This window comes from Marmota monax, unplaced genomic scaffold, assembly GCF_021218885.2.
Source record: "Marmota monax isolate L192 unplaced genomic scaffold, Marmota_monax_Labrador192_F-V1.1 WCK01_AAM20220418_F8-fsc00009, whole genome shotgun sequence".
NCBI classification, from domain to species: domain Eukaryota; kingdom Metazoa; phylum Chordata; class Mammalia; order Rodentia; family Sciuridae; genus Marmota; species Marmota monax.
This window is the reverse complement of record NW_026694710.1, coordinates 23360520-23384187: the sequence shown is the minus strand read 5'-3', so window position 1 is coordinate 23384187 and position 23668 is coordinate 23360520. Positions and strand designations below refer to the sequence as shown.

The 23668-nt window shown below is 45.9% G+C and overlaps 1 protein-coding gene and 1 pseudogene across 3 annotated transcripts; one reads left to right on the top strand and one right to left on the bottom strand.

Moving 5' to 3' along the window:
* The first annotated feature begins 42 nt into the window (after nucleotides 1–42).
* Nucleotides 43–22802, top strand: Lyar (Ly1 antibody reactive). 3 transcript variants are annotated; one of them, XM_058572414.1, is made up of 10 exons: nucleotides 49–198; nucleotides 1417–1489; nucleotides 6037–6210; nucleotides 6818–6932; nucleotides 12506–12613; nucleotides 12717–12800; nucleotides 16104–16554; nucleotides 16821–17000; nucleotides 20571–20656; nucleotides 21115–22802. In XM_058572414.1, exons 3-10 carry the CDS (start codon nucleotides 6089–6091, stop codon nucleotides 21247–21249), a joined length of 1281 nt encoding a protein of 426 aa, XP_058428397.1. In that variant the 5' UTR covers nucleotides 49–198; nucleotides 1417–1489; nucleotides 6037–6088; the 3' UTR covers nucleotides 21250–22802. The 3 variants fall into 3 exon arrangements, with proteins under 3 accessions (XP_046279599.1, XP_046279597.1, XP_058428397.1); XM_046423643.2 differs by lacking the exon at nucleotides 1417–1489 and having other exon boundaries at nucleotides 43–198; nucleotides 16821–16907; XM_046423641.2 differs by lacking the exon at nucleotides 1417–1489 and having other exon boundaries at nucleotides 43–198.
* Nucleotides 11118–11656, bottom strand: LOC124078817 (holocytochrome c-type synthase-like; annotated as a pseudogene).
* Nucleotides 22803–23668: the final 866 nt, after the last annotated feature.

Genomic DNA, 23668 nt, shown 5'->3' with positions numbered 1-23668 from the left:
CCTCCCCGCCGGCCGCCCAGCTTCCGGTGGCGTCACTTCCGACAGGGGGTGGGGTGGCCGTGGCGCGCAGGCGCGCGGCGCGGTTCTGAAGTGAGTTCTGCGCCGGCAAGTTCGAGAGGCTGCTATAGTGCTGGCGGGCCGCAGCGGCTCCACGTGCTCCCTGCAGCCGGTTGAAACCGTTGGCAGGCGCCGGCTGAGGTGAGCGGCGGCGGCGGCGGCGGCCAGGGGTCTCCGAGCAGGAGGGCTGCGGCCGCACCCGCGTTTGCACCGTCCGCCCCTCCGCGAGCTCCTGCGTTCAGACTCTGCGCACTGGGGACTGAGGAGCTCCGGGCTTAGGGTGGCCGTTTCGTCCCGGGTTTAAAACGCAGAAGCCCCCGGGCCTGGCCAGACCGGGTCGGTTGGATCCCGCCGCGCTGGGGATCCGCTTGCTGCACGTTGGGGACGAGGCTCTGCGAGTCTCGGGAGCTCGGTCCCTAAGGGAAGGCCCCAGGGCCAGTGGTCGAGAGCACCGACGGAAGACCAGAATAACCGCGTGCCGGGGGTTGTCATTAGCTGGATGTGAGACCTGGTGCTGGGCACTTAACCTCTTAGTGCCTGTGTCACGTGTGAAAAGGGATTGCTGTAGAACCTGACTTGCGGGGCTGGAGGGTTACTGGAGTGGAAAGGTGTTAGCCTCCGATGACGTTGCAGTTGGTACTCCGTAAATGTCAGAATATTCTGCAGCACCTACCTCTGAGGAGAAGGGGAGGGAAGAGAGGTGCGCTGTGCACTTGGAAGCCTTTCTGCAGACAAGGCCCCGTGGGTACTTGTTTACACTGTGGGCCAGGCTCCCTGTGTCTAGCATCGTTTCTGACAAGTAGTAGTTAACCAAGTGAGAGGATGCTATTTGAACAGTGCAGGTGATGTACTGGGAAAGTCTGAAGTTATCTGAGCCTGGCTTTGCTCATCTGCTAAGTGGAAATAGGGGCACCTACTCCCAAATGCTTGTGCAAGGGCCAAAGAAGAGCTTGAAAGCACATTGCAGCCTTTGTCATCTCCATATGCAAAGGTTTAGGGGCAATAGTGCTCAGGGTATGCTTGTGTGTTCTCTTGAACTATGCCTGTGGTTTTTGGAACTCTACCCCTGGAAGGGACTTGAGTCTCTTCTAATTGGCTTAACCCTTTGCTTTATAGATAGGGAGAACTTGAAGTTGGTTTTGTTGAGGTTGTTTGTTTACTTTTTTGAGATAGGCTCTTACTATGTTGCCCAATCCTCCTGCCTCAGTCCTGATGTAACGGGGACTGCAATTATAGCCACTGTGCCAGCAGAACTTGAAATTTGGGGGGCTTGTTTTTTCTTGTGCTGGGGATTGAACTCAGGGGTGCTCTACCACTGATCTGCATCCCCAACTCTTTTTATTTTTTATTTTGAGACAGGGTCTTGCTAAGTTGTCCAGGCTGACCTCAAGATTGTACTCCTGCCTCGCCCCCTGAGTACCTGGGATCACACGTGTGTACCTCTATGCCTGGCTAGAACTTGAAGTTTAAAGGGGCAGTGGTTTGTTGGAGGTTGCACCCTGACTGGGCTTTGTGCTTGGGTTGCCAGTCTGGCCCCTTAGATGGGCTGTTTTTGGTGTGGGTGTGGTAGTAATGGGGTGTAGGTTAGTATGTGTGTTGTGGGGACGATGTTTTAACATGATTTTTAAAGAAAATAAAAATATACAGAAAATGTAGAGGAAGGAAGGTTAAAAGAAGAATCCCTTCAAATTCTAATATAGAACCAAACTTAGGAGCATGTATTCAGGGAACAGAGTGGTAGAGTAGGCCCTTGAGGAATAAGGAGCCAGAGGTGACTGGAGAGACTTATGAAGACAGATGGATGAGTTGAGGATCCTCTTTAAAGGAACAGCGGTTTGGTCGGGGACTGGGTGTGATAGTATTGATGTATAAGTCAACAGGTCATAGAGAAACCTTCCTGTAGTTGGGTGAGGAGGAGGCCTCCACATCTGGTATTTTGTTTAACTTTCCACACTATGCTTTGAGATGGATATTAGACCCATTTCACAAATAACAGGTCTGATGTCTGAGTTTCTATGATCTTTGGCAGATGCAGACTTCAGCTCAAGTCCTTCCCCAAGCCCAGGCCCAGGCCAATAAAACGTGGCCACCACCTTGTTAAAAGAAGGGGCTAGGCTGTAGCTCAGTGGTAGAGTGGTTGCCTCCCATGCGCAAGGCCCCAGGTTCAATCCCCAGCACCACCCCCCAAAAAAGACTTAAGATGCCCAGGGTTTTCCTCAAGTTCTCAGCCCTTTCCTGGCCACTGCCTGCTGCCCCCAAATTCAGCAAATTAATACCTGACAGCCTCTGCCGTGACGTGGTTGTTCTCCTTGCCCAGTTTGCACTGCTTTTTGGGTTCTAATATTTATGAATGGAAAATTGTTATTTCCCACATTTTGGATGAGGCTTTCAAGTTCCAAGAGTTACGGCCAAGCAAATGGCAAGGCTGTGACAGGCAAGGTAGTGGCAGAATGTCTTGCAGGCTGCCTCAGCCACTTGCTGTGACCTTGGGCAGATCATTTAACTTCCAGAGCTTGCTCTTCTCTGCAGACAGTGATTGTGCAGTCATGGCTGACCTGGGTAATGGATACACCTGGTTTTATGAGTAGGAAGTGACTTTATAGAGAGCCAAGGTCCTGTTTTCTGTCCTCGGGCCCTCGTATTTTTCTAGGATGTGGTATATGAGAGCTCAGTACATTTACCAGACACATGAATAGATAGCACACACAGAGGACCTGCTCAGCTTGAAGCAAGAGTCTCTGGGTGTACCTGGTAGGATAACCCTTACTGCACACTTAGCATTCAGCAAATGTCACTGGATTGAGTCATAGATTGTATTTGGCTCGAGAACCAGAGTGTGCTCCCAATCAGTCCAAGAGCACTACTTTCTGTTCGTCTTCTTTTTCAACATGCCCACATATCTGAAAAGAAGAGCACATAGAATCTCTGTGGCTGTGTTGGGACCCAGCATTGGGTGCACACAGGGAGTGAAGAGTCAATGAAGCAAAAGGGGACTTTTATTTAAGTCCAGCAACACTAAAAAATGCTGTCTTCTTACACTTTGCAACAAGTATCTGAGCCCTAAGTGTGTCATCTTCATGCAGTTTTAAGCTTTTGTAACTTCAAAAGCATAAATGGTAAGCATAAAACTTACCAAAACATCATTTGAAAGTTTTAATTATTCAAAGTCCATTCACATTTATCTTGTGGAATTTGAATAATACAATTTTTTTTAGGCTATGTTTGCTGTCTTCAGTTAGCGCACATGATGTCTTTTTTGAATTTTGTAACATCAAACTTCTGAAATTGTTAAGCCTGCACTAAGACTTGGGACCCTGTCTGCAGGGAGCGAGCTGGTTTTGAGCTTACTGTTCTTCACAGCCCATGCAAAGTGTTTACTTCATAAATGTAAGGTATTTTCTCTAGGGACCAGGTCCAGTGTGAGGCACAGTCAAGGTGACTCCTGGGCTATTGCTGGGGTGTCCTCAGGGCTCTGAGTAAGCTCTTTGCAGATCTTACCTCAGTAGTTAAGCAGGTGGACACACTGTTCTGAGTTCATGGCAAGTATGAAAAACCCCAAGGAAGGCAGGCAGGGCCTGAGTTCTGACTTCATGCAGTCCACTCGTTCTTCCTTAAAATATGTAGATAAATAAAAGACCAAGTGAAAATGTGTGGAGAGATATTTTTCAAATGGACATGCGATCCAATTCTCAGAATGGCGTGAACACAGTGTGGACAGCTTCCAGAGGGATGCCATGTGGTGCATATCTTCTGAGCATCTTTTTGTCAATACCACTAGCATCTTTCCTTCAGTATATTTTGTTTCCTGCTGTCCTGCCCAGGTCTTTAATTCTTGCCTTCCACCACAGACCCATCCTGTAGGGAATTGGATCCTAAGGTTCATGAAAGCTTTTCTCCCCACCCTCTCTGTCATAGTCAAGAAACAGTTTCCTCATAGCAGAAGTTATAAAGCTCTAAGCCATATTTAAGTTTGCAGAGATGTTTGCCCTGTGAAGGTGCTTTAAAATTTTCCAGCAGATAATTTGTTTCGCCACAGTGGCTTCTACCAAGTGGGTATGATGGAAGTCCATTTCTTGGTGATAACCCATGATCCCTTGGTCTTAACCCAAAAGTGCACCTCCAGACTCATAGTGTGACGTTGGCCCTTGTTGCAAAATGGCTGTTTTTGTTGCCTGACATTTATTGAACTCCATCTGCCTTATGCAGCATGATAAGCTTTGAGGGAACTGGATCATGGTCAACATGATCCCAGCTCCCCAAGCTTGTGACTCTATCACTCATCTTTACAGTAACCAGGTGCCCTAGGGTTGTAACGTCTGCATTCCTTGGGATTTGGCCAGGCATAGCCGACCACGTGCCTGCCCCTATGAGGGAAGATTGGTCAGGCAACCCTGATAACAGGCTGTGGAGGGGACCCAGCACACCCAGGGTCAGTGGGCCTGCGGTTTGTACCTAGTGTAAAAGGTGAACTGGAGCCCATTGGGTAAGAAGCCTGCTCAAGAGACCAGCTGGGCCTTTGAACCCTGGAGAGGCTAGCAAATGGCCTTGAGCAGCCCTGATCCTTGTTAGGTGTGACCTCACTAGCTATGATCTGGAACATGGTGAAGGGGAGATGCAGTTCATGCATGAGGATCCCTGTAAACCCGTGGTAGCTCTTGTGTGGAAGGATTCCTGGGATGGGTTGGGTGGAGTCTTACCCTGAAGCAAGTAGTGTTGACTTCCTTGATCCTCTCTTCCTGTTCATAATGAGGAAGACAGGGTTGGGCTAAACAGTTCTCAATATCTTTGCTGATTTATAATGTAAAACAATGCTCTAAACCAGTGATAAAAGTTTATAGAAGCATGGAAAGTTACCCTGAGTGCTTAGTGCTTAGATGAATCTGTATTTTGTTGAGCACAGTATCACCCCCTGAGCTTATAATATAGATACTGTATAATGGGCAGTGCTCAGGATACCTGGGGCACCTGGGTTTGTGAGCTCCTTGAGTAATTCAGCACCCAGCATTTGGGATACCTAGATATGGTTACATTTCTTTCTGACTGATCTGGCAAGAAGCCATGTGAAGGAGACCCTCACCTGCTCCCTGTTCAGAGACCAAGGGGTATGATCTCATACCTGTGAATGTTTTTGGAACCTAGAGAACTCATTTTTAGAGTTTTCCCCTTTCTACAGCTCTCTGTTCCCCTTCTTATTTTGTTATTATATTTGGGACCTGGAATAGTTGGCAGGGTATACAGACATTGCAAGGCCTTTTATAATTTTCATTGTGTATAAATGAAACTTATTCTTCCCACACAGTTCTGCCAATCTGCCAAGGTTAAATTTATTTCTGTTACTATGTATCCTGGGGCAAGTTTCTTAATCTCTCCAGATAAATTTTAAACAGTGATAATCCTTCCGTAGGGAAGGGTAGGGTTTGTTTGAGGGCTAAATTAGATACACATAAGCTCTTAGAATAGAGCCTGATACATGATAAACACACATTCAATAAATGTTAGCCCTAGTGATGGTTTACTTACATGGGTGGTAGGGTTGTTCATAGATGGCTGATCAACTTTGAATCTGTTATTATCATGTGAAATTATCATTAAAAAGTTAACTGTAGGGCTGGGGTTGTGGCTCAGTGGTAGAGAGCTTGCCTAGCACATACAAGGCACTAGGTTCCATCCTCAGCACCACATAGCAATAGATAGATGGATGGATGGATACATGGTGTCCATCTACAACTATAAAACTTAACTGTAGTCATACAGCATGGTGGCGCACGCTGGTACTGGGGAGGCTATGGCAGGAGAATCACAAATTCAAGGCCAGACTTGAATTAAAAGGGCTGGCAGTGTAGCTCAGTGGTACAGGGCCCCTGAGTTCAATTCCCAGTACTGTAAACAAACAAATCAAGTTAAGTTACTTGTGTGAATCATTTGTTGAACAGAAGTTTTAGTTTTTGTTTTCTGTTTTGAATTTTGTTTTTTTTTTAGGACAAGAGTTAAAGCCTATCTTGGATAGAGAGTATTTAACCATTTAGGTAAAATGGTATTTTTTATATGCAATGCATGTGGTGAATCAGTGAAGAAAATACAAGTAGAAAAGCATGTGTCTGTCTGCAGAAACTGTGAATGCCTTTCTTGCATTGACTGCGGTAGAGACTTCTGGTAAGTTCCGCATAATTCATGTAGACCCACAACGAAGGTTCAGACCAGATTTGGATCCCTAGCCCCACAAAGCTTAGAAGAATAGAAACAAATTTGAGGAAAGAAACTTAAGGGAAGGGGCTGGGATTGTGGCTTAGTGACTGAGCGCTTGCCTCGAACATGTGAGGCCCTGAGTTCAATCCTCAGCACCACATAAAAAGAAAAGAAAAAAAAAAACAAAAAGAAACTTAAGGAGAAAAAAACAAAACTCGTAGGGCCCACTGACTACAATTGGAAACCATATGCATTTTTAAAGAAAAGGCCAAGAGAAGGGGAACTAGAGCAGCCTGAGCACTTCTTAGACAGTAGATGGCTCATCCTGTGACCACTGTCAGTGACCAGGTCCAGGGAAGCATGTGCCCAGAGTGAGGCTTGAGGGCTTCGGAGCTGTTTTGTTAGAGCAAAGCTGTGCTCTACCCATCCCTCAGAAGGGATGAACTAAGCCAGAAAGTGAGTTAAGGTGGGTGGCAGGGGACAGATGTGCATTGTGCAGACAGGGGGAGCAGCTGTCATCAGGGCCCCCAACCTGCGTGGCAGTCTAATGGTGGGACTTCTGCTCTCTTCGAAGGGGTGATGACTATAAAAACCACGTGAAGTGCATAAGTGAAGATCAGAAATATGGTGGCAAGGGCTACGAAGGCAAAGCCCACAAAGGCGACATGAAGCAGCAGGCCTGGATCCAGGTACTGGCTTCCCATCCCCACAGTGGCCTTGACCGACCCCCTCCTCTTCCTTCAGAAGCCTGAGAGACTAAGAGCAAGCATTCATCCATGCAGAGCATCTGCAGCATCATGTCTTAGCCCAGCTGAAGGCCAATTTATCTTCTTGTAATAGAGTTATTTTCTAACTGTTAACACAACTGGGAGGTGTTTTGTCTTTAATAAGTGTGTTTTACACATTTCTCTCTAAAGTATTTGAGAATTCTCACTAGCTTTCTTTTGACTAGAAAATCAAGTAGAAATTTTCAGGTCTTTCTCTTGTAGTGTTAATGCAGCTTTTGCAGCTGAAACACTGTTAATCTGTCATGTCTGCTATCAGGATCAAGCAAAATAGACATTTTCATAGGTATAAGGAATTTTCTATTTAAATAAAATGAAAATGTGTACAATAAAAAGTGGCAAAAGCAATGAAATTCCTATTTGGGAAGCATGACATTGCAGAAGGGAAGATTTAGAAAAGGAGATAGAGAATTAAAGACATATGTTATCCATGTGAAGATTTCATATTTTCCTGAAAACCAAATTAATAGCTTCTGACACTGACTAGCTCTCTGAAATGGCGTACTCCTGTGGGGACAGTTCTGTTTACAAAGGACTTGCCATTTCTGCCCAGTGCAGGGTGAAGAGCTGGTGAACCTGTATCTTAACTGTGAAGTCGAGACTGTTGACCACTGGCACCTTGGGTCACTCTCTCTGATATCCTGAGACTCAGGTGACATTTCTGGGCGCTGGGGCATGTATAGTTCCACCTCTGCTGTCGTTACACTTGAAAGAAATCCTCAAAGGCAGGGTGGGGTGAGCTGCGTGGCTGGTACTTGGGACAGAACCTGTGAAGCCTAGGGTGCTGATTTTGTGTTGACAGAAGAGGTTTGCTGACCCTTGCTCTGTGCATCAGTGGTCCTCTTGGTGTAGATCAAGAACTTCACTCTGGTTCCATCTGGGCTGCTGGTCACCACTCCCATCCCATGGATCCAGCGCCCCGGGTGCCCTTAGCAGGTGGATCAGAGGACGTGGGTTAAGCCAGGAGAACACGCTGGGGTCGTTCTTGTAGACATGGGTTTGAGGGTTTTGTTCTTTCCCTTTATTTCCCTCATTAAAAAATAAAATAAATAAATAAATAAATTATATATATATATATATATATATATATATATTATATATATATATATCACACACATACACACACACACTTAAGTAATCCAGTCAGGAGGGACCCTGTTCTTCACAGGCTTTAGTTGTTAGTGCTGGGGACCTTTTCTTCTTTCACAATTAGTCTTGACCATTTCATCCTCCAGCTGTTCCTGTTTTGTTCAGCCTTCCTGTGGGTTCAGAGTTCCCAGGAATGCCACTTGCATTGGTCCCATCCCTGTCGGCAGCTGGCCCTCTCAGACCTTGCCCATTTCAACTTCAACAGTCTGCTCTGCTTCTCTCTCTTTCTGTTAATTTTGATAACTTTATTGTTTTAATAAAAAAATAAGTAGCTATTTAATTTTTAGGAAAAAATAGTCAAGTACTAACAGAAAGATTATACAGAAGAAAACAACACACGCTCCGAACACCAATCAGCCAGAGTGGACCAGACCTATGCAGTTGGCTGGGCAGCGTCCACATGCCTCTGGGCTTGTGCAAACCTGGACGCTGGAGAAGCATCTCACTCTGTGGGCCCTGGTGTTGCCTTTGGACCTCGTCACCAGTGCCCTGTGCTCTTCTGCCTGGTTTTTCCTCGTTCATGCTTGTCTTGCCTTCTTAGTCGGTGCAGCCTGGATGCCGTACACAGCTTTGGCTAACCGTTGTCTTAGGACCCTGTCTCCATGTTTCTGGTCTGCTTATATGTAGATTCTCTTCTTTCTTACGCAGGGACACTTTCCTATGTCATATTTGCTGAGCTTCATTGTCCATCTTAGGTTGACTCACTGGTGACTGTCCCTCCTGTCTACTGACAGATCTCTAACCTAAGTAATTATTGCCTCTGACTTTACTGGGATTGCTGAAGTGTTTCGTGTGCTCTTGCTATTTTGGTTTTATTTATTAGATCTTAATACTACTGTTTTGTTCTCATTTTATACCCTCTACTATCTGTTTTTCTGTGATTCTTGATTCCATTGATGTAGGGATATATTTTTCAGTTGTTTTTTTTTTTTTGCCATGGTAATGTGTATATTTTAATAGCTTAAATTTATTTATTTGTTTGTATGCAGTGCTAAGGATCGAACCCAGTGCCTCACACATGCTAGGCAAGTGCTGTGCCACAAAGCTACACTCGCAACCCCCATGATAAGATACTTACCATTTTATAGTGTACTTAAACTCAGGTACATTCGTGTCACTCTTCAGCCATCGCTGCTGCCCATCTCCAGAACTTTCATCTTCCCCAGTTGAAACACTGTCCCATTAAACACTCATCTCTCCATCCCCACGTCATTTTGGTTTCTTATTTTTATTTTTATGTTTTGGTGGTGCCGGGGATTGAACCCAGTGCTCACATGAGCTAGGCAAGTGCTCTTCCACTGGCAATGCCCCCAGCCCTTCTGTTCTATTTTCTGCCACTATTTTCTGCTTGCCTGTCCTAAGGACCTCGCATGAGTGGGAGCATGCATCCTCTGTCCTTTTGTGATGGCTCATTTCACTGAACATGATTTCGGGGTATGCTCATGTCGTAGCATCTGTCAGAGTTTCTTTTCTCTTTAAGGCTGAAGAACATTCCACTGTTTATCCATTCACCTGTCAGTGGACACTTGATTCCTGTCACATCCCTGCTTTCATTTCTTCTAGGCATGTACCTAGAGGTAGAGTTACTGGATCATAGGGTAATTCTCTTTTGCTTTTTTTTTTTTTTTTTTTTTTGAGGCAGCTATGTACTGATTTCTGTAGCAATTGCATCATTTCACATTCCCACCAATAATGTATAAGGGTTGTAATTTCTCTTCAACACTCGTAATTTTCTGTTTTTAGTTTTCATAATAACCATCCTAATGGGCGTGAAATGTTATCTTTCTGTGGTTTTGGTTTGTATTTTGCTTATGATTTTAGCATCTTTTCATGTATTAATTGACCATTTGTACATCTTAGGAGAAATGTCTATTCAAGTTAATTGCTCATTTTTTAATTAAGTAGGAGTTTTTTGGTAAGAGTCCAATTTCATTTTTTTCAGGATAATTTAAAAGATTTAAAATTATCAACACTTCAAAAAGCAGTCATTTGTGACATGCTGCTGTAATTAGAACAACCAATTTTTGAGTTACTGTTCAAGGAATTTCAACAGCAAACTTAGAGCTTCCTTAAAACATAAAAATTGAGACAGTGAATTGATGCAGACATACTGCATCTGAGAAAAATACTTGTGAATATTAATACTCCGCTAAATATAATCCCTGGCACTGTGACTTGAACCAGGCTTTTAAATTGGATTAGGCCAACCTGGGACAAGGCTTCAATGGAGGAAGGAATAGGATTCAAACTTGGGATAACTTGAAATGCCAGAGACAATGAGGAGATGTGTTTTGAGGGAGCAGAGTTACATATCAGAACAACAGGAAAATGTTTGAAAAATTATGTTTCAAAGCATATGCATCAGCACCTCATGGTGGGAGAGTCTGAAAAGTGCATATAAATGAGAGCCAAGATACACCTTAGTCTTGCTCATTGCAAGGTGTGGAATTTTGTTCAGGGTCATTGCATTTTGTTCAGGGTCACTACTAAATTGTGGGAACTTCAGAAATAAAGATTCTGCTTTTTTATAATGAATGATTTTAGTTAAAATATTTGAGCAGGTAAAAGCTCATGAGCATCATGGTGACTTTCAGGTTTTACCTCTCAAATATTCCTGAGAAAACTAAGGAGAAAAAGCAGCTTTTCTCACTTTCTAAAAACTCTTTTTTGGAGGTTGTTGAGACTTTTCGAGATGAAAGATAACAGACAATGGTGCAGCTAATGGACACACTGGGGAGACTGCTTGCCACTTAAACCAAACATGAAGAAAACTTTTAAAAAATCTGCTTTAAACTGCAAGGCAAAATGCTGCTCAAACCGAACAGAGCAGGGTCCTTGGCTAAGTGCAGGATAAAGCGTGATTATCCTTTTGAAGTCCCTGATACTTCATGCATGCAGTTCAGTTTGGGGAAAATAGTTTAAAGTATCTCTTAGAAAAAATTAATTTACACTTTGCATCACAAACAACAGTGGTTGCGATGTCCGGTGCCACCAAGCAGCCTTCGTTCTGTCTCATACAGCAGAAAGCAAATCCAAGGTGGGGCAGACGTGCCGGGTGGTGGTGGAATGAGTCCTCATTGACTTCGCCTCCAGGGTAGTAACCTGCTACGTATCCAACTTCTGTGCCACAGTGGTTGATGATCCAATCGTGCCTGTTGAAAGGCAGCTCCATCCAGGAACGAGTTCTTGCCCTTGGCAAACACTTTCCTCCAAATCAGATCAAGGATGGATCCTGCGCAGCATGTGGGCTTCCCCTGTGCACTGTTCTGACTGAATTGTAATATTATACGTATCCTTCGGTATCCTCGCCCTTTCACTCCACCTTTTCCTTAACATGGCATTCCAAAACATCTGTTTGGAAGGATAACCCACTCTTTCTCTAAATCTGCTCGTGGAATGGCTGATTCCTCTCTGACGGTAGACAACACGAAGGGCTGATGTGAGGCCTGTGTTTGGTTGGGTGGTGGCATCAGATTCATTTATATTTATCTGTCTCAACTAGGTTTCAGTAGGAATTGTGCTGGATCTCTAGGTTGCTCTGGGAAGTATTGACATTTACAATCTTAGGTCTTCTAATCCATGAGCATGGCATCTCTTTCTATTTATCAGTGTCTTTAATTTCTCTTAGTATGTTTTATAGTTTTCAGAATACAAGTCTTTTACCTGTTTGATTTTTGTTTTTTTCCTTACTATTCTTTTTTATGTTATTATAAAGGGAACTATTTTCTTAATTTCCTTTTTGAATTGGTCATTGTTGGTATATTTTGTTACCAGGGATTGAATCCAGGGGTATTCAACCACTGAGCCACATCCCCAGCCCTTTTTTATGTTTTATTTAGAGACAGGGTCTTGCTGAATTGCTTAGGGCCTTGCTAAATTGCTGAGGCTAGCTTTGAACTTGCAATCCTCCTACCTCTGCCTTCGGAGCTGCTGGTATTACAGGTGAGCGCCACTGCTCTCAGTGCAACCAGATTTTTGAGAGTAGATTTTGTATCTTGCAGCTTTGCTGAATTGATTTATTAGTCCTAACAGTTATTTGTGTTGAAGGTGTAGAGTTTTATACATAAAGTCATTCCTCCGTACAGGTCATCTATGAACAGGGATAATTTTGTTTTGTCCTTTCCAGTTAGGAAGACTTTTATCTCTTTTTCTTGTCAACTGCTCTAGGACTCCATTTCTATATCAAATAGAAGTTAATATATTTTGAAGCATAAGCAGTACTACAGGATCCGTACTTCAGATGTGAACTCTTTGGTCAGGGCAAGGACTTTTAGTTTGGCTTTCATGAAACTCATGGGTTGGTTATTTATTGTTTTCTTTTTTTATAGAAAATTAATGAATTAATAAGGAAACCCAATGTCAGCCCCAAAGTGAGAGAACTGTTAAAGCAAATTAGTGCTTTTGACAACGTTCCCAGGAAAAAGGCCAAATTTCAGGTATGGATTTCATTGGCTTTCTGAATGGGTGGGGGGCTGGACCTGTGTGTATCTTGTCACAGTGGGATAAGTAGTTCTTTTTTTTCTTTTTTGTTCCTTACAGAATTGGATGAAGAACAGTTTAAAAGTTCATAATGAATCCATTCTGGAGCAAGTGTGGAATATCTTTTCTGAAGCTTCCAGCGATGTAAGTTAGAGCTAATTTTAGATTGTTGCAAGAATAATTAGTAATAATGAAATGGGAATGTCTATATTTGGAGGTCAAGGTAGCCTGCTTTTTTAGAGACCCTCTGTCTTCATTTATAGGAAAGAGTAAACTGAGTGCACTGCAGGGAAGATTTCCTTATTGTACAGAGAAAGGTATTTAATCCCAACATTTGATAAGGGTCCCAGCGGACATGTATATACTGGTATATCTATCAGGCAGTGGATGTGTTGGAAAGAACAGGAGTTTGGATTTCTGACAGCCCAGGTTCAAAGCCCTGCTATGTAGTTTTCCAGGTGTATTATCATTGGCACATTAGTTAACCTCTAAGCCTCAGTTTCCTAATCTAAAAAATGTGGATAGTAATATTCATTTATTCCTATTTACTGGGTCCTAATCTGTGCTAGGTCCTCAACAAAAAATAGAAAGCACATCAGGAGGGTATGGTGCTATGAAGAGAAAGTTTTAAAAAAAACAGCAGGGCTCTAACTGGTCTTATTCTAGTCAAATTTTTAGGAGTTGTTTGCTTTGTGCAGAGAAAATAGTTTTGGTGACAAATTATGGTCGATCAGTGGACAGCCCCTGGTAATCTCAGTTCTGTCAGCGCTGGCTGGTGGGGCTGCCTGTGCCTTTGCCCAGTGATCCTTCTGCACACCCTGTGTTGGTGGGACACAGCCAAAGGTCCTGGGGCTTCATTTGTCCATGAGTCAAACGCCTGTCCTCCTGGAACTCTGTCCTTCTCGACTATCTAGCTTCTCTCCCATGGTGGTTGGCCGTGGCCCCTGCACATGCGGCTATAATTAGGTCCTGCCCTCAAGGGCTACATTCTAGGGGGTTGGAGGCTTCCCTTAGTGCCAGGTCCAGGTGAGTGTGGGAAGAGACAGAAAAAAGGCAGGTAAGGCAGGACTTTTCCATTACAGAAGAGCCAGGCAGAGCACCCTCGGGACAGCAGGAATGAAGAAGAAAGAAAGTGGGAAAGAATTGGTCTGGCCACCTTGCCCATCTTGCATGGTGGAGCTGGTGTGGGTGTGGGGCGAGGTACCAGCTGGAAACTTGGCATACACTGGGGAGAAGGGAGGCTGAAGGCTTTGGCACTCAGTGCTTCTGTACTATCATTTGGGCATTGGACGCCCCGCAAGGGCCCATGTGGCTTGGTACCCAGGGTGGCACAGCTGGGATATGGTGGAACCCTTAGGGAGTAGGGCCAGGTGGGAGGGCCTCAGGGCATTGGGAGGCATGCCCTTCAGGGGGAATGTAGCCTCGACCCCTTGTCCTCACGGTTTCCTCCCTCACAGGGTGAGTACCTTGCTTCCCCATGTACTCTTTCCATGAAGTGTCACCCTTGCCTGAGGCTCTGAGCAATGGGGCAGCTCGATCTTGGACCAAACCTTTGGAACCATGAGCCAAAATGAACACAAAAAAGTTAATTGCCTCAGGGATTTTTATTATAATCATGGGAAGCTGATTAACGCATTATAATAATGCCTTACCAGAAAATATGAACAGAATTGCAGGAGAGATGTGAAGTTTCCTCCTGAGTCTATTTCCAGATTCATCCTTGACCTCTTTTCTCATGATCCTTGGCAGCTTTATGTTGTGAACCGTGACTGAGTTCCTAGTGCTGCTCCTTCAGGTGTGGTGTGATAGGTCTGAGTGCTTGTGTCCTGGTGAGAGCTGCCCACAGGAGGAGGACTATAGGTAACCTGCCCCACATTGTCCGGCTGGTGAGGAACAGGTTGGGATGTACATGTATCCCTGCAGCTGAGTCTTGGCCCCTGCCTTCCTCTGCAGATGATAGGGCTCCCAAAGCCATCTGTTTCATTGTCCTGGCTTATATCCCAAAAGAGAGGGACTCAGTGTGCACCAAGGAATGGGGCTGAGCTGTGCTAATGTCATGTTATATGTAGGATCTATGCGCTAATCTTCTTAATTGGGTAACTAAGAGACAGAAGATCTGTCTTGTTCTAGTATACATAGTTATTTAGTTTTCTTTGGTTCTGTATTGGTCCATTTTCTTCTTTCTTTCTTTTCTTTCCTTTCTTTCCTTTCTTTTTTTGTGTGGTGCTAGGGATTGAACCCAGGGCCTTGTGCATAGAAGGCAAGCACTGTACCAACTGAGCTATATCCCCAGCCCTATATTAGTCCATTTTCTGTTGCTATACCAAAATGCCTGAGCCTGGGTGCTTTAAAAAGAAAAGAGGCTTATTTAGCTCATAGTCTTGGAGTCTGAATGTCCAAGATCAGGCATCCAACATGTGTTCAGCCTCTGGTGAGGGCTCCTCTGGCTGTATCACAGAATGGCAGGCGGCATCATGGTAGGAGTGTTTTTTGAAGGGATCACATGGTAAGACTGGAAGCCAGAGGAGTTCACAGGGTTAGGCTTGCTCCATTTATAACTACCTTCTCTTGAGAGAACTAACTCGCCTGGAGAGACCAACATCAGTTCCTTCTCAGGGCAGCGTCCCCAGTGACCTAATCACCTTCTGCCATGTCCTACCTCTTAAAGGTTCTCCCACTGCAAGGCTGCCACACTGCAGCCCACTCGCACGCAGCATGTCAGCCTTTGAAGGATGCTGAAGCATATCTAGAGCCTGGCAGGTCCCCTGCTCTGTTCCTCACGTTCTGTGTAGGGTCCCTTGCCATCCTCCAAGGGCAGCCGTCTCATCTGGGTAGTGATGGTGGTAGCACTTCCTTGGCTAGCCCTTGATGGCTTTCAGAACTCTCCACGTTCATTGGGCCGGTTGGTTGGGCATCCATGATGAGAGGCACACAGTGTCTCTTCTCATTTTATTCACACCCCAGTGGGGTAAGGTGAGTGTGACAACCTTTTACTTTCAGATTAAGAAATAGATTTGGAGAAGAGAAAAAACTTGCCTTGACTAGTCACCTGACTAGTAATGAGCAGATCTGGAACTTGAACCAGGCCTATAAACACATAGATCTTTGATTTCGACCACACCTGAGTGCTCTCTTCCCACCTAAATGAAAGATGATTAGTGAGCAGAGTTCAAGATCTGGCTTAGGTGATATAAGGCTCTTTATTCTTTCACTCTCAAGTGGAATGAAAGTATCTCTTCAGTGCAGAGGGTGTGGGCTGGGGGAGTTCTCCCCCACTTGGTATTTTTATTGCCATATTTTCACAGTTGGGGGGTTCACAATTGTAAAATGGTGAGTGATAAAAGCATTTTCCTTGAACAGTTCATTTTGAGATACAGATAATGATGTGAATGTTTGGTTCTCCCAGATCAAATATTGATATGTTTCTTGATTTTGCTTAACAATCAGGAGCCATTTAGTAAGGGGCAAGATCAGCAGCCTCCTAACCAAGTGGCAAAGTCATGTTCAGAAGCCTCCACCAAGACTCCAGCGTCCTCCAAGACTAATGACTCCACAGAAAAGCAAGCAGAAGCAAAGAAGAATAAAAGAGAAAGGAAGGAAGAACGGCAGAAGAACAGAAAAAGAGAAAAGAAAGAACTGAAATTAGAAAACCATCAGGACAATTCAAGGAGCCAGAAGCCCAAGAAGCGCAAAAAAGGACAGGAGGCTGACCTTGAGGCTGCAGGGGAGAGGGGGTCCATGGCCAATGGCTCCATAGGGAAGAAGGGCAAGAAGAAGAAGGGCCAGGGCGAGCAGGCGAGAGAGGAGGACACCGACAGGGTCAGGGGCCCCAAGGAGGACCCCAGCAAGGTGGAGATGAAGGCCACTGTGGGAAAAAGGAAGCGGAAGCACTCGATAGGTACACGGCCGGGCTCTGGGGTGTCATCGGGTGGCCAGGCTGCCACTTTGAACCAGGGAGGGAATAACATAAGCCTTGGGTCCAGCTGACCTGTGCCTCCCATCCCATTCCTCCTCTGCAACATGCGGGACGGTACCAGCCACGGTCCTGGGCTGCCTGGAGATAAGGAGGGGGACGGTCTCGTGGGTCTAGCGTGGCAGAGCTCTCCTGAGGAGTAGCAGCTATCAAATGCAAACCTTTAAAAAAATTTTTTTTTCTAAACTTAGCTGAAGCAGATTCTAAGATGAAAAAGATGAAGTTCCCAGGACACCCTGAGGCTGGAGAAGCAGAGGATGATGAAGCTCCTACGAAAGGTACCTCTGCGCCATTTGAAAAGCATCGCCTACTTAGTTTGGGGAAGGAGCCGGCAGAGATGCCCCTTTCCTGGGATGGATCAGGTACTTCTGGTAAGTCATGCCCTCCAAAGGCATGTCTAAGGATTTACAGCAAAATGAGCACTCTGGGGTTTGTATTATAGTGAGTCTGTATTATAGTGCCTCTGTCCCTTTGTCTTTGAGGAAAAAGGGAGGATAGTCTGGATTGGAAATATGTATGTTAGTTTTCCATTACTGTAACAAATATCTGAAATAGTCAAACTGTGAAGAGAAGGTTTGCTTTGGCTCCCAGGTCAGAGGTCTTGGTCCGTGGCGGGTTGGCCCGGTATTTGGGGCCTGTGGTGGCGAGTATGTGGTGGAGCAGAGTGGCTCACTTCATGGCCAGGAAGTAAAAGGAAGAGGATGAGACTGGGGTCCCACTGTGTCCTTTAAGGGCATGTTCCCAGGGCTCAGGAAGACCTCACATTAGCTACTGGGAGGTAGGAACCTCCACACTGGGACCTAGCCTTTAACAAGGGCCTGTAGGGGACATTCTAGATTTCAGATCCACTGTTATCTCCTGTCTGCATCTTGTATTGTAGGTGCTGGCCGTTCCTGTTATCTAGAAATACCCTTGGTCCAGGAAGACTTGACTGTGCCCCTTTCTAGCTTTGAGTCTGTTCCTGGGGCCTCCTTACCTGGAGCTCCATGGCTACCCACTCCCTCAGCCAGTATATGTATTGTTAAAATGCAGTCCCTCGCCTTTGAGGCTCGCCTTACATGCAGCCTCATACGTGGGAAGCTCCTGCTTCCTCAGGCCTGAGGCTTTCCCTCCTGCTGGGAAGTATGTGTGGTTTGTCCACCCGATTCTGTCAGTCAAGAGTGGACCCAAGGAATCAGATGGGCATTGCAGCTTTATTTGTGGGGATCACTTACTGCCAAGGTGGATTAGATCTTTTAGCTTGAGCCCCCACTCCTAACTGTGTGGGCATTTTAGCATTTAAATTGTTGGACTTAGGGTATAGTGCTCGCCTAGGGTGCCTGAGGCCAGAGGAAGAAGAGTGTATTTTAAAGCAATTGTAGGTGCACATTGAATCACGTGTAGGAAGTACTTGACTTAAGCATGCTCACAAAGCTGTTATTTTATTTTATTCATTTGTTTATATGTGGTGCTGAGAATCGAACCCAGGGCCTCACACATGCTTCACTGTATTTCCCCACGGGCAGCACCTGAGAGCCCGTAGTGCACATCAGCCTGGACGTGGGCATTGATGCAGGCACGGTGGAGAGCATTGCTGCCCCACAGGATGCCCCTGCCACGTCCACTCCCCGCCTCACCTCTGGCAGCCACTGGTCCATTCTCCATTTCTGTAATTTCTGGACGGTGTGTGAGTGACTCCGCCAGCGTTCTTCTCGGTGACCCATCTGGTTGCTACAGTGTCAGCAGTCCATCGCTTTCTCTGCTTAGTCACACCCCATGGAAGGGATGCGCTGTGTTTCTTTCCCATTCACCTCCAAGGCTGTCTGGCTGTTTCCAGCATCCGGTTATTGTACGTACAGCTGCTGGGGACGTTCATGTGCAGGTTTTGCATGAGCAAAAGTCAGCTGCCCTGTGTAAATGGCCATTGGTGCAGGGCTGTGTGCGTCGTCTTGTGGTGGCATGATCACTTTTTTAAGAACACTGCCAGGCCTAGGGCTGTCTATTAGTAGTAGAGTGCTTACCTAGCATGCCCGAGGCCCTGGGGTCAGTCCCCAGCCCTGCAAAAAAACCTCCAGATCAAACAAACAAACAAAAACCTGTGGGGACTTGGGAAGCACAGCTGTGCACCTCACCAGTGGTCTCAGGCTGTCCTGCATCTGCTGATGTTGTGGTGGGTGAACAGGGAAGCGCGCCGTGGTTTCAGTTGCCCCTTCTCTGGCTAGTGATGCTGGATGACTGTGTGCTTGTCTGCCCTCTGTATCTGTCTCTTCATTGAAGTACTTGATTTTGGCATTTGGTCCATTTTCTTCCCCCCACCCCCCACCCCAGTGCTGGGGATTGAACCCAGGTTCCTGTGCATTCAAGGGCAAGCACTCTAACTGAGCTATATCCCCAGCCCTGGCCCATTTTTTGAATGGATTGATTGGGGTTTTTGTTTTTTGTTTGTTTTCTAGGCTTTTCTTATTGGTCAGACCTTTTTTTTTTTAATTCTTCTTAGTTGGTCAAACCTTTTTTTTTAAACATTTTAAAATTTTATTATCTTTATTTTATTCATTTGTTTATATGTGGTGCTGAGAATCGAACCCAGGGCCTCACACATGCTAGGCAAGTGCTTTACCACTGAGCCACACCTCCAGCCCTGGTCAAACCTTTTTAACACACAGAATTTTTACGTATGGAAGGTGTGCGACTCAATGTCTGCTCATGTGTGTGCAGATTGAGCTCGTCAGCTATCCCTCACCCTGTGTGTTTGTGGGTGCAAGTGCTGGTGTGTGTAGTGAGAGCCCTTGAGACACTCTCACCAAGCTGTAAGTGTGTGCTCTAAATGGTTTATAGTTTCACATGTTATATATTTGTAAGTCCATGGTCTGTTTTGAGGCAGTTTTTATATATGGCATGGGCTTAAACTTCCTGTTGTAAATGGCTTTCTCTCCTGATTGCTGATGGAGGAGGATGTGCCAGTTAGGACTCCCTAGGGCCTCCACTGGCGCAGCTGGGGTAGCCTTGGAGTGGCCCACTGCTGGGTGAGAGTCCTGTTCCATCCTGGCCTCTGGCTCCAGGGCTGTGGCTGGTGGGGTGTGGTGAGCACAGCCATCTGTGGCATTTGCTTGAGGAAGTTGTTCTTGTGTCGGTCTGTGCCTCACTGGCTGCTCCTTCCTGCTCCTGCCAAGACAGCAGGCTTCTCTGGGCTCGTCCTGGCCTCACCATCGGCCTTCCAGTATGCTGGCTTCAGCAGATTCAGAACATGCAAGGCCAGAAGTGGCAGCCTGTCTTCTTCCCACCTCCGAGGGTCGCCTGGGCTTGCTGCTGCAGCTTCTGCTCTTGCCTGTGCTTCGCAGGACTGGGGAAAGCACACTGCCACCAAAGCAAGCGCCCTGGCTGAGCCCTTTCTTGGCATTGCTCCCTCTCTGAAGCTGCTTGGGTGCTCCTTGTGTGTTCTTGGCTGTGCTTAGTCAGCCTCCTGATCTTGGTGGCTGCTGGGTGAATCTCTGTTTTCCATGAGATACAAGTTACCTTTCTGTAATTCCAGCTGCTTAGGAGGCTGAGGGAGAAGGATCACAAATTGGAGGACTGCCTGGGCAACTTGGCGAGACCCTGACTCAAGATAAAATAAGAAATGGTAGGGGTGTTGCTCAGTGGTAGGCATTTGCAAGGCCCTGAGTTGGATCCCCAGTGTCACCAAAAAAAAGGAGAGAAAACCAGAAGTCACCTTTCACAGGGCTTCGTCCTGGTGCTGGTGCTCTGGCTGCCCTCTCACTGCAGAAGGAGTCCTTGGAAAGATCGTCAGTGCTTCCTGCTTGGGCTGACACAGGGGTTGTCACCTGGTACTCTGGCATTCTGTGCATGGGAGGGGCAGGTCATTTCCCCAGAAGCAAACAGATGTGCAGAAATTGTTTCTTTCTTTTTTGTGTGTGTTTGTGTTACAACACAATAAAATCTCTTACGTGTTCTTTGTGTTGCAGGTAAATTCAACTGGAAGGGAACTATTAAAGCAGTCCTGAGACAGGCCCCGGATGGTGAGCTGTCGATCAAGAAGCTAAGGAAAAAGGTACAGGGTCTAAACACATCCCAGGAACGGCTAGGATAATTTATTTTAAATATATACTGATGGGTTTTTACCTAGAATACAAAGAGAGAGAGAGTGTGTGTCACAGTTTTTAAGCTGCTCCCTTTGTCCCTGTCTGGGGCAGGAATTGAGCCAAACCCACCACACAGACTCAGCCAAGGCAGCTCCTAGATCTTGGACTTGCTGTCCGACTGTTTGAAGAGAGGCTCTGTTTATTTATGTTATGTTTGAAAATGGTCGTTTTGGATGTTTTTTTTTCCTTTTTACTTGTTCCAAAGCAGTGGTTTCTTTGTTTTTTTGCACTGTGTCTGTGTGACAAACACAGACAGCTGCTGGTGTTCACAGGTAGAGCACACCTGTGCACGCAGTACGCTGAAAGACCTGTAAGGTAAGTTTCCAGGACAGATGCACCCCCTTGACATCCGCTTTTTTTTGCTCAGGTTTTAGCTCAGTATTACACGGTGACAAACGACCGTCACAGATGTGAGGAGGAGCTCTTGGTCATCTTCAACAAGAAAGTCAGCAAGAACCCCACCTTCAAGTTAATAAAGGACAAAGTCAAGCTTCTGAAATGAGCATTTCATACTTAGAAACTGAGCCCATTCTGTTGACTTCTTCCTCTTACTGCTGTTTGTAAAGTGTGTAGGGAATTAGAACAACTCAAATCTTGTTTTATGAAGCTGTATTTTTAAGTTAAGGAAAAAATATATTTTTGTTAGAACTTTTATGAAAAAATAAAATATATTCTTGCCCAAAATTCTAAGTCTGTTGTGGGAGAAGTCATTGTACTTTGAAAAGTACTTCTTGTAGAAAATTTTTTTTTAATGTAGTACAGTGACAAGTCAGAAGTAATTTCTCCTGTGATCAGACTAGAAAGGATTCATTTCAACCACATCATTTCTATTCATTTCCCACCAGGGCTTTTGTGCATCTGATTGTGTTGTAACAACGTGCCTGTCAATGGCAGTATTTGATCCGTGGATGGTTGTGACAGTGGTCTTTTGTCTGTGGTGATTCTTATTTAGCCAAAAATTTACTCCTCAGAGGAGGCTGGTCTGTAGCACTGTAGGCCATATACACTCTGGCCAGGCTGCCTTTGGCCAAGGACAGATGGCCATGGACTCCCACTCAGGGGTGTGGCCTGTGGCCAAGAGTGGAAGTGCAGGGAAATAGCCATTGAAGACAGAGCACGCGGCTGAGCTGACCACTGCTCTGGTGCCCCCTCAGCTGAACTGCTGCAGAAGTGAGATTGATCTGAGGTGTGGCTCACTGGGCTGGAGGGGAGCCGCGTGTCACCTCTTTTTGATATGGAGTAGGTTTTGCCCACAAGTCCTTTATAAACCTGGTGCGTCTGGTAAGATGCTTTAAGATACTCCTTTAGCCAGTATTGTCGGTACTCATCCTGCAGGTGACAGTGAGACTGGGGCGAGTGCCACAGGAGGGAGAAGATATTGGTGCAGGGTGACTCCATTTGAGCCTTCAAGATAAGCCCAGGGAGCCAGCTTGTCTGCCAGCGGAGCTGGTTCTCAGCAGGGCTGTGCTGTTGTGCAGGGGTGAACCCAGGGCTCTAGTCTGAAAAGGACGTAGACTGCAGAATCAGGCCTAGAGCCGGGTCCTCTTTGTCCTTTCCTGGCCAGCCTTGCTGAACCTCACTTTCCTCATCTGGACAACAGGATGTAGAGGTTCCTTGGGTTGGAGTGAATGAATGAATATACAGCAAACCTAAAACCCATTCAGTGTTGCCATTGTTGCTGTTCCGGGAACCACGGTTGAGCCATGAGATCTGCAGATGACTGGAAAGCAAAGGGAGAAGTAAGAAGAGAAGGTGGCCCAGACCACATGCCTAACTTGGGACAGACACTGAACACAGCTGCTGCCAAGACCAGCCTGGACATCCCCTGTTCTAGTGCCCAGGTGCAGAAGTGTGCCTTCTGTCCTTGCAGCATGACAGACAGGTGCAGAGCAACCTAGCCCCAGAGGATCACAGTGCTGCTCAGTCACCATGGCATTTCCAAATGTAGATGGATTTCTATTTTTCTGTCAAAATTTGTCAATTTCACTGTGGTGGCTTTAAGGCAAAGTTTGGAGAATGTGACAAAATTAAAATGTGTATTTAACTCTGGTCAAATCCTCATTTCTGTCATCTTTTTCAGCGGTTGCCCAGGCTCTACAGCATGGACTTCCCTAGGCAGAGCAACTCTCCAGGGAGCCTGGAGGGGGTGCCCCTCAGATCCCTTGAAGCCTCAGGATAGCGATGGTGATTCCGCCAGTCCATGTCATGAAGTGTGTCTTGATTGGACACTGCATTTGGTGGCAGGAAGGGCTGACTGGGGTCTGACTGCACTGCATGATCCACGGGTCATCAACAAGGTCCTTGCAACAGAGCTTACCCTCTTCAATTTTTGGCACTTGTCTGTATGACTTGAATTTAACATACATGACCTTGAAGCTCCAAGGGCTTTAGAAACAATTGGTGTTAGGCTTCCCAGCTCTCTTAAGTCTCAGTTGAATATCTAGTCAGATGCTCCCATTTCTGCCTGTCCTTCGGCTAATCTGATGAGTGGGCACTCAGGAATCCCAAACCTACTAGGAACACATTTTGACACCATGGTCTTACCTTGACGGCTCTTATTTCCCCCCTTATTCCTGACATTTGTCTACTGTGTATGCTGGCCATTTTCCATGAATCTGCTTCCCCAGCAGGATTTGTAAGCACACGGGATTTATCAGCCTCCAAAAGATGGAGGTTTGTGATTTGCATGCTGGTGCTTCTTAGGCCACATGAGGCATTCTGGTAAGAAAACACTTGTGAGCAGGAGCCAGGGGAGAGGAAGCCAGACTGCCCTGACTCTGAACTGTTAGGGCAGAGGGGCATTTTATGGGGACGCCTTGAGAGTTGCAAAAGTCACTCAAGCTTTCTTAGTGGAGTAAGTTGACTCCTCTGAGGAACTGTGGCTTCTCCAGAACTCCAGCCCTGGTTCTCTGGTTAGACCC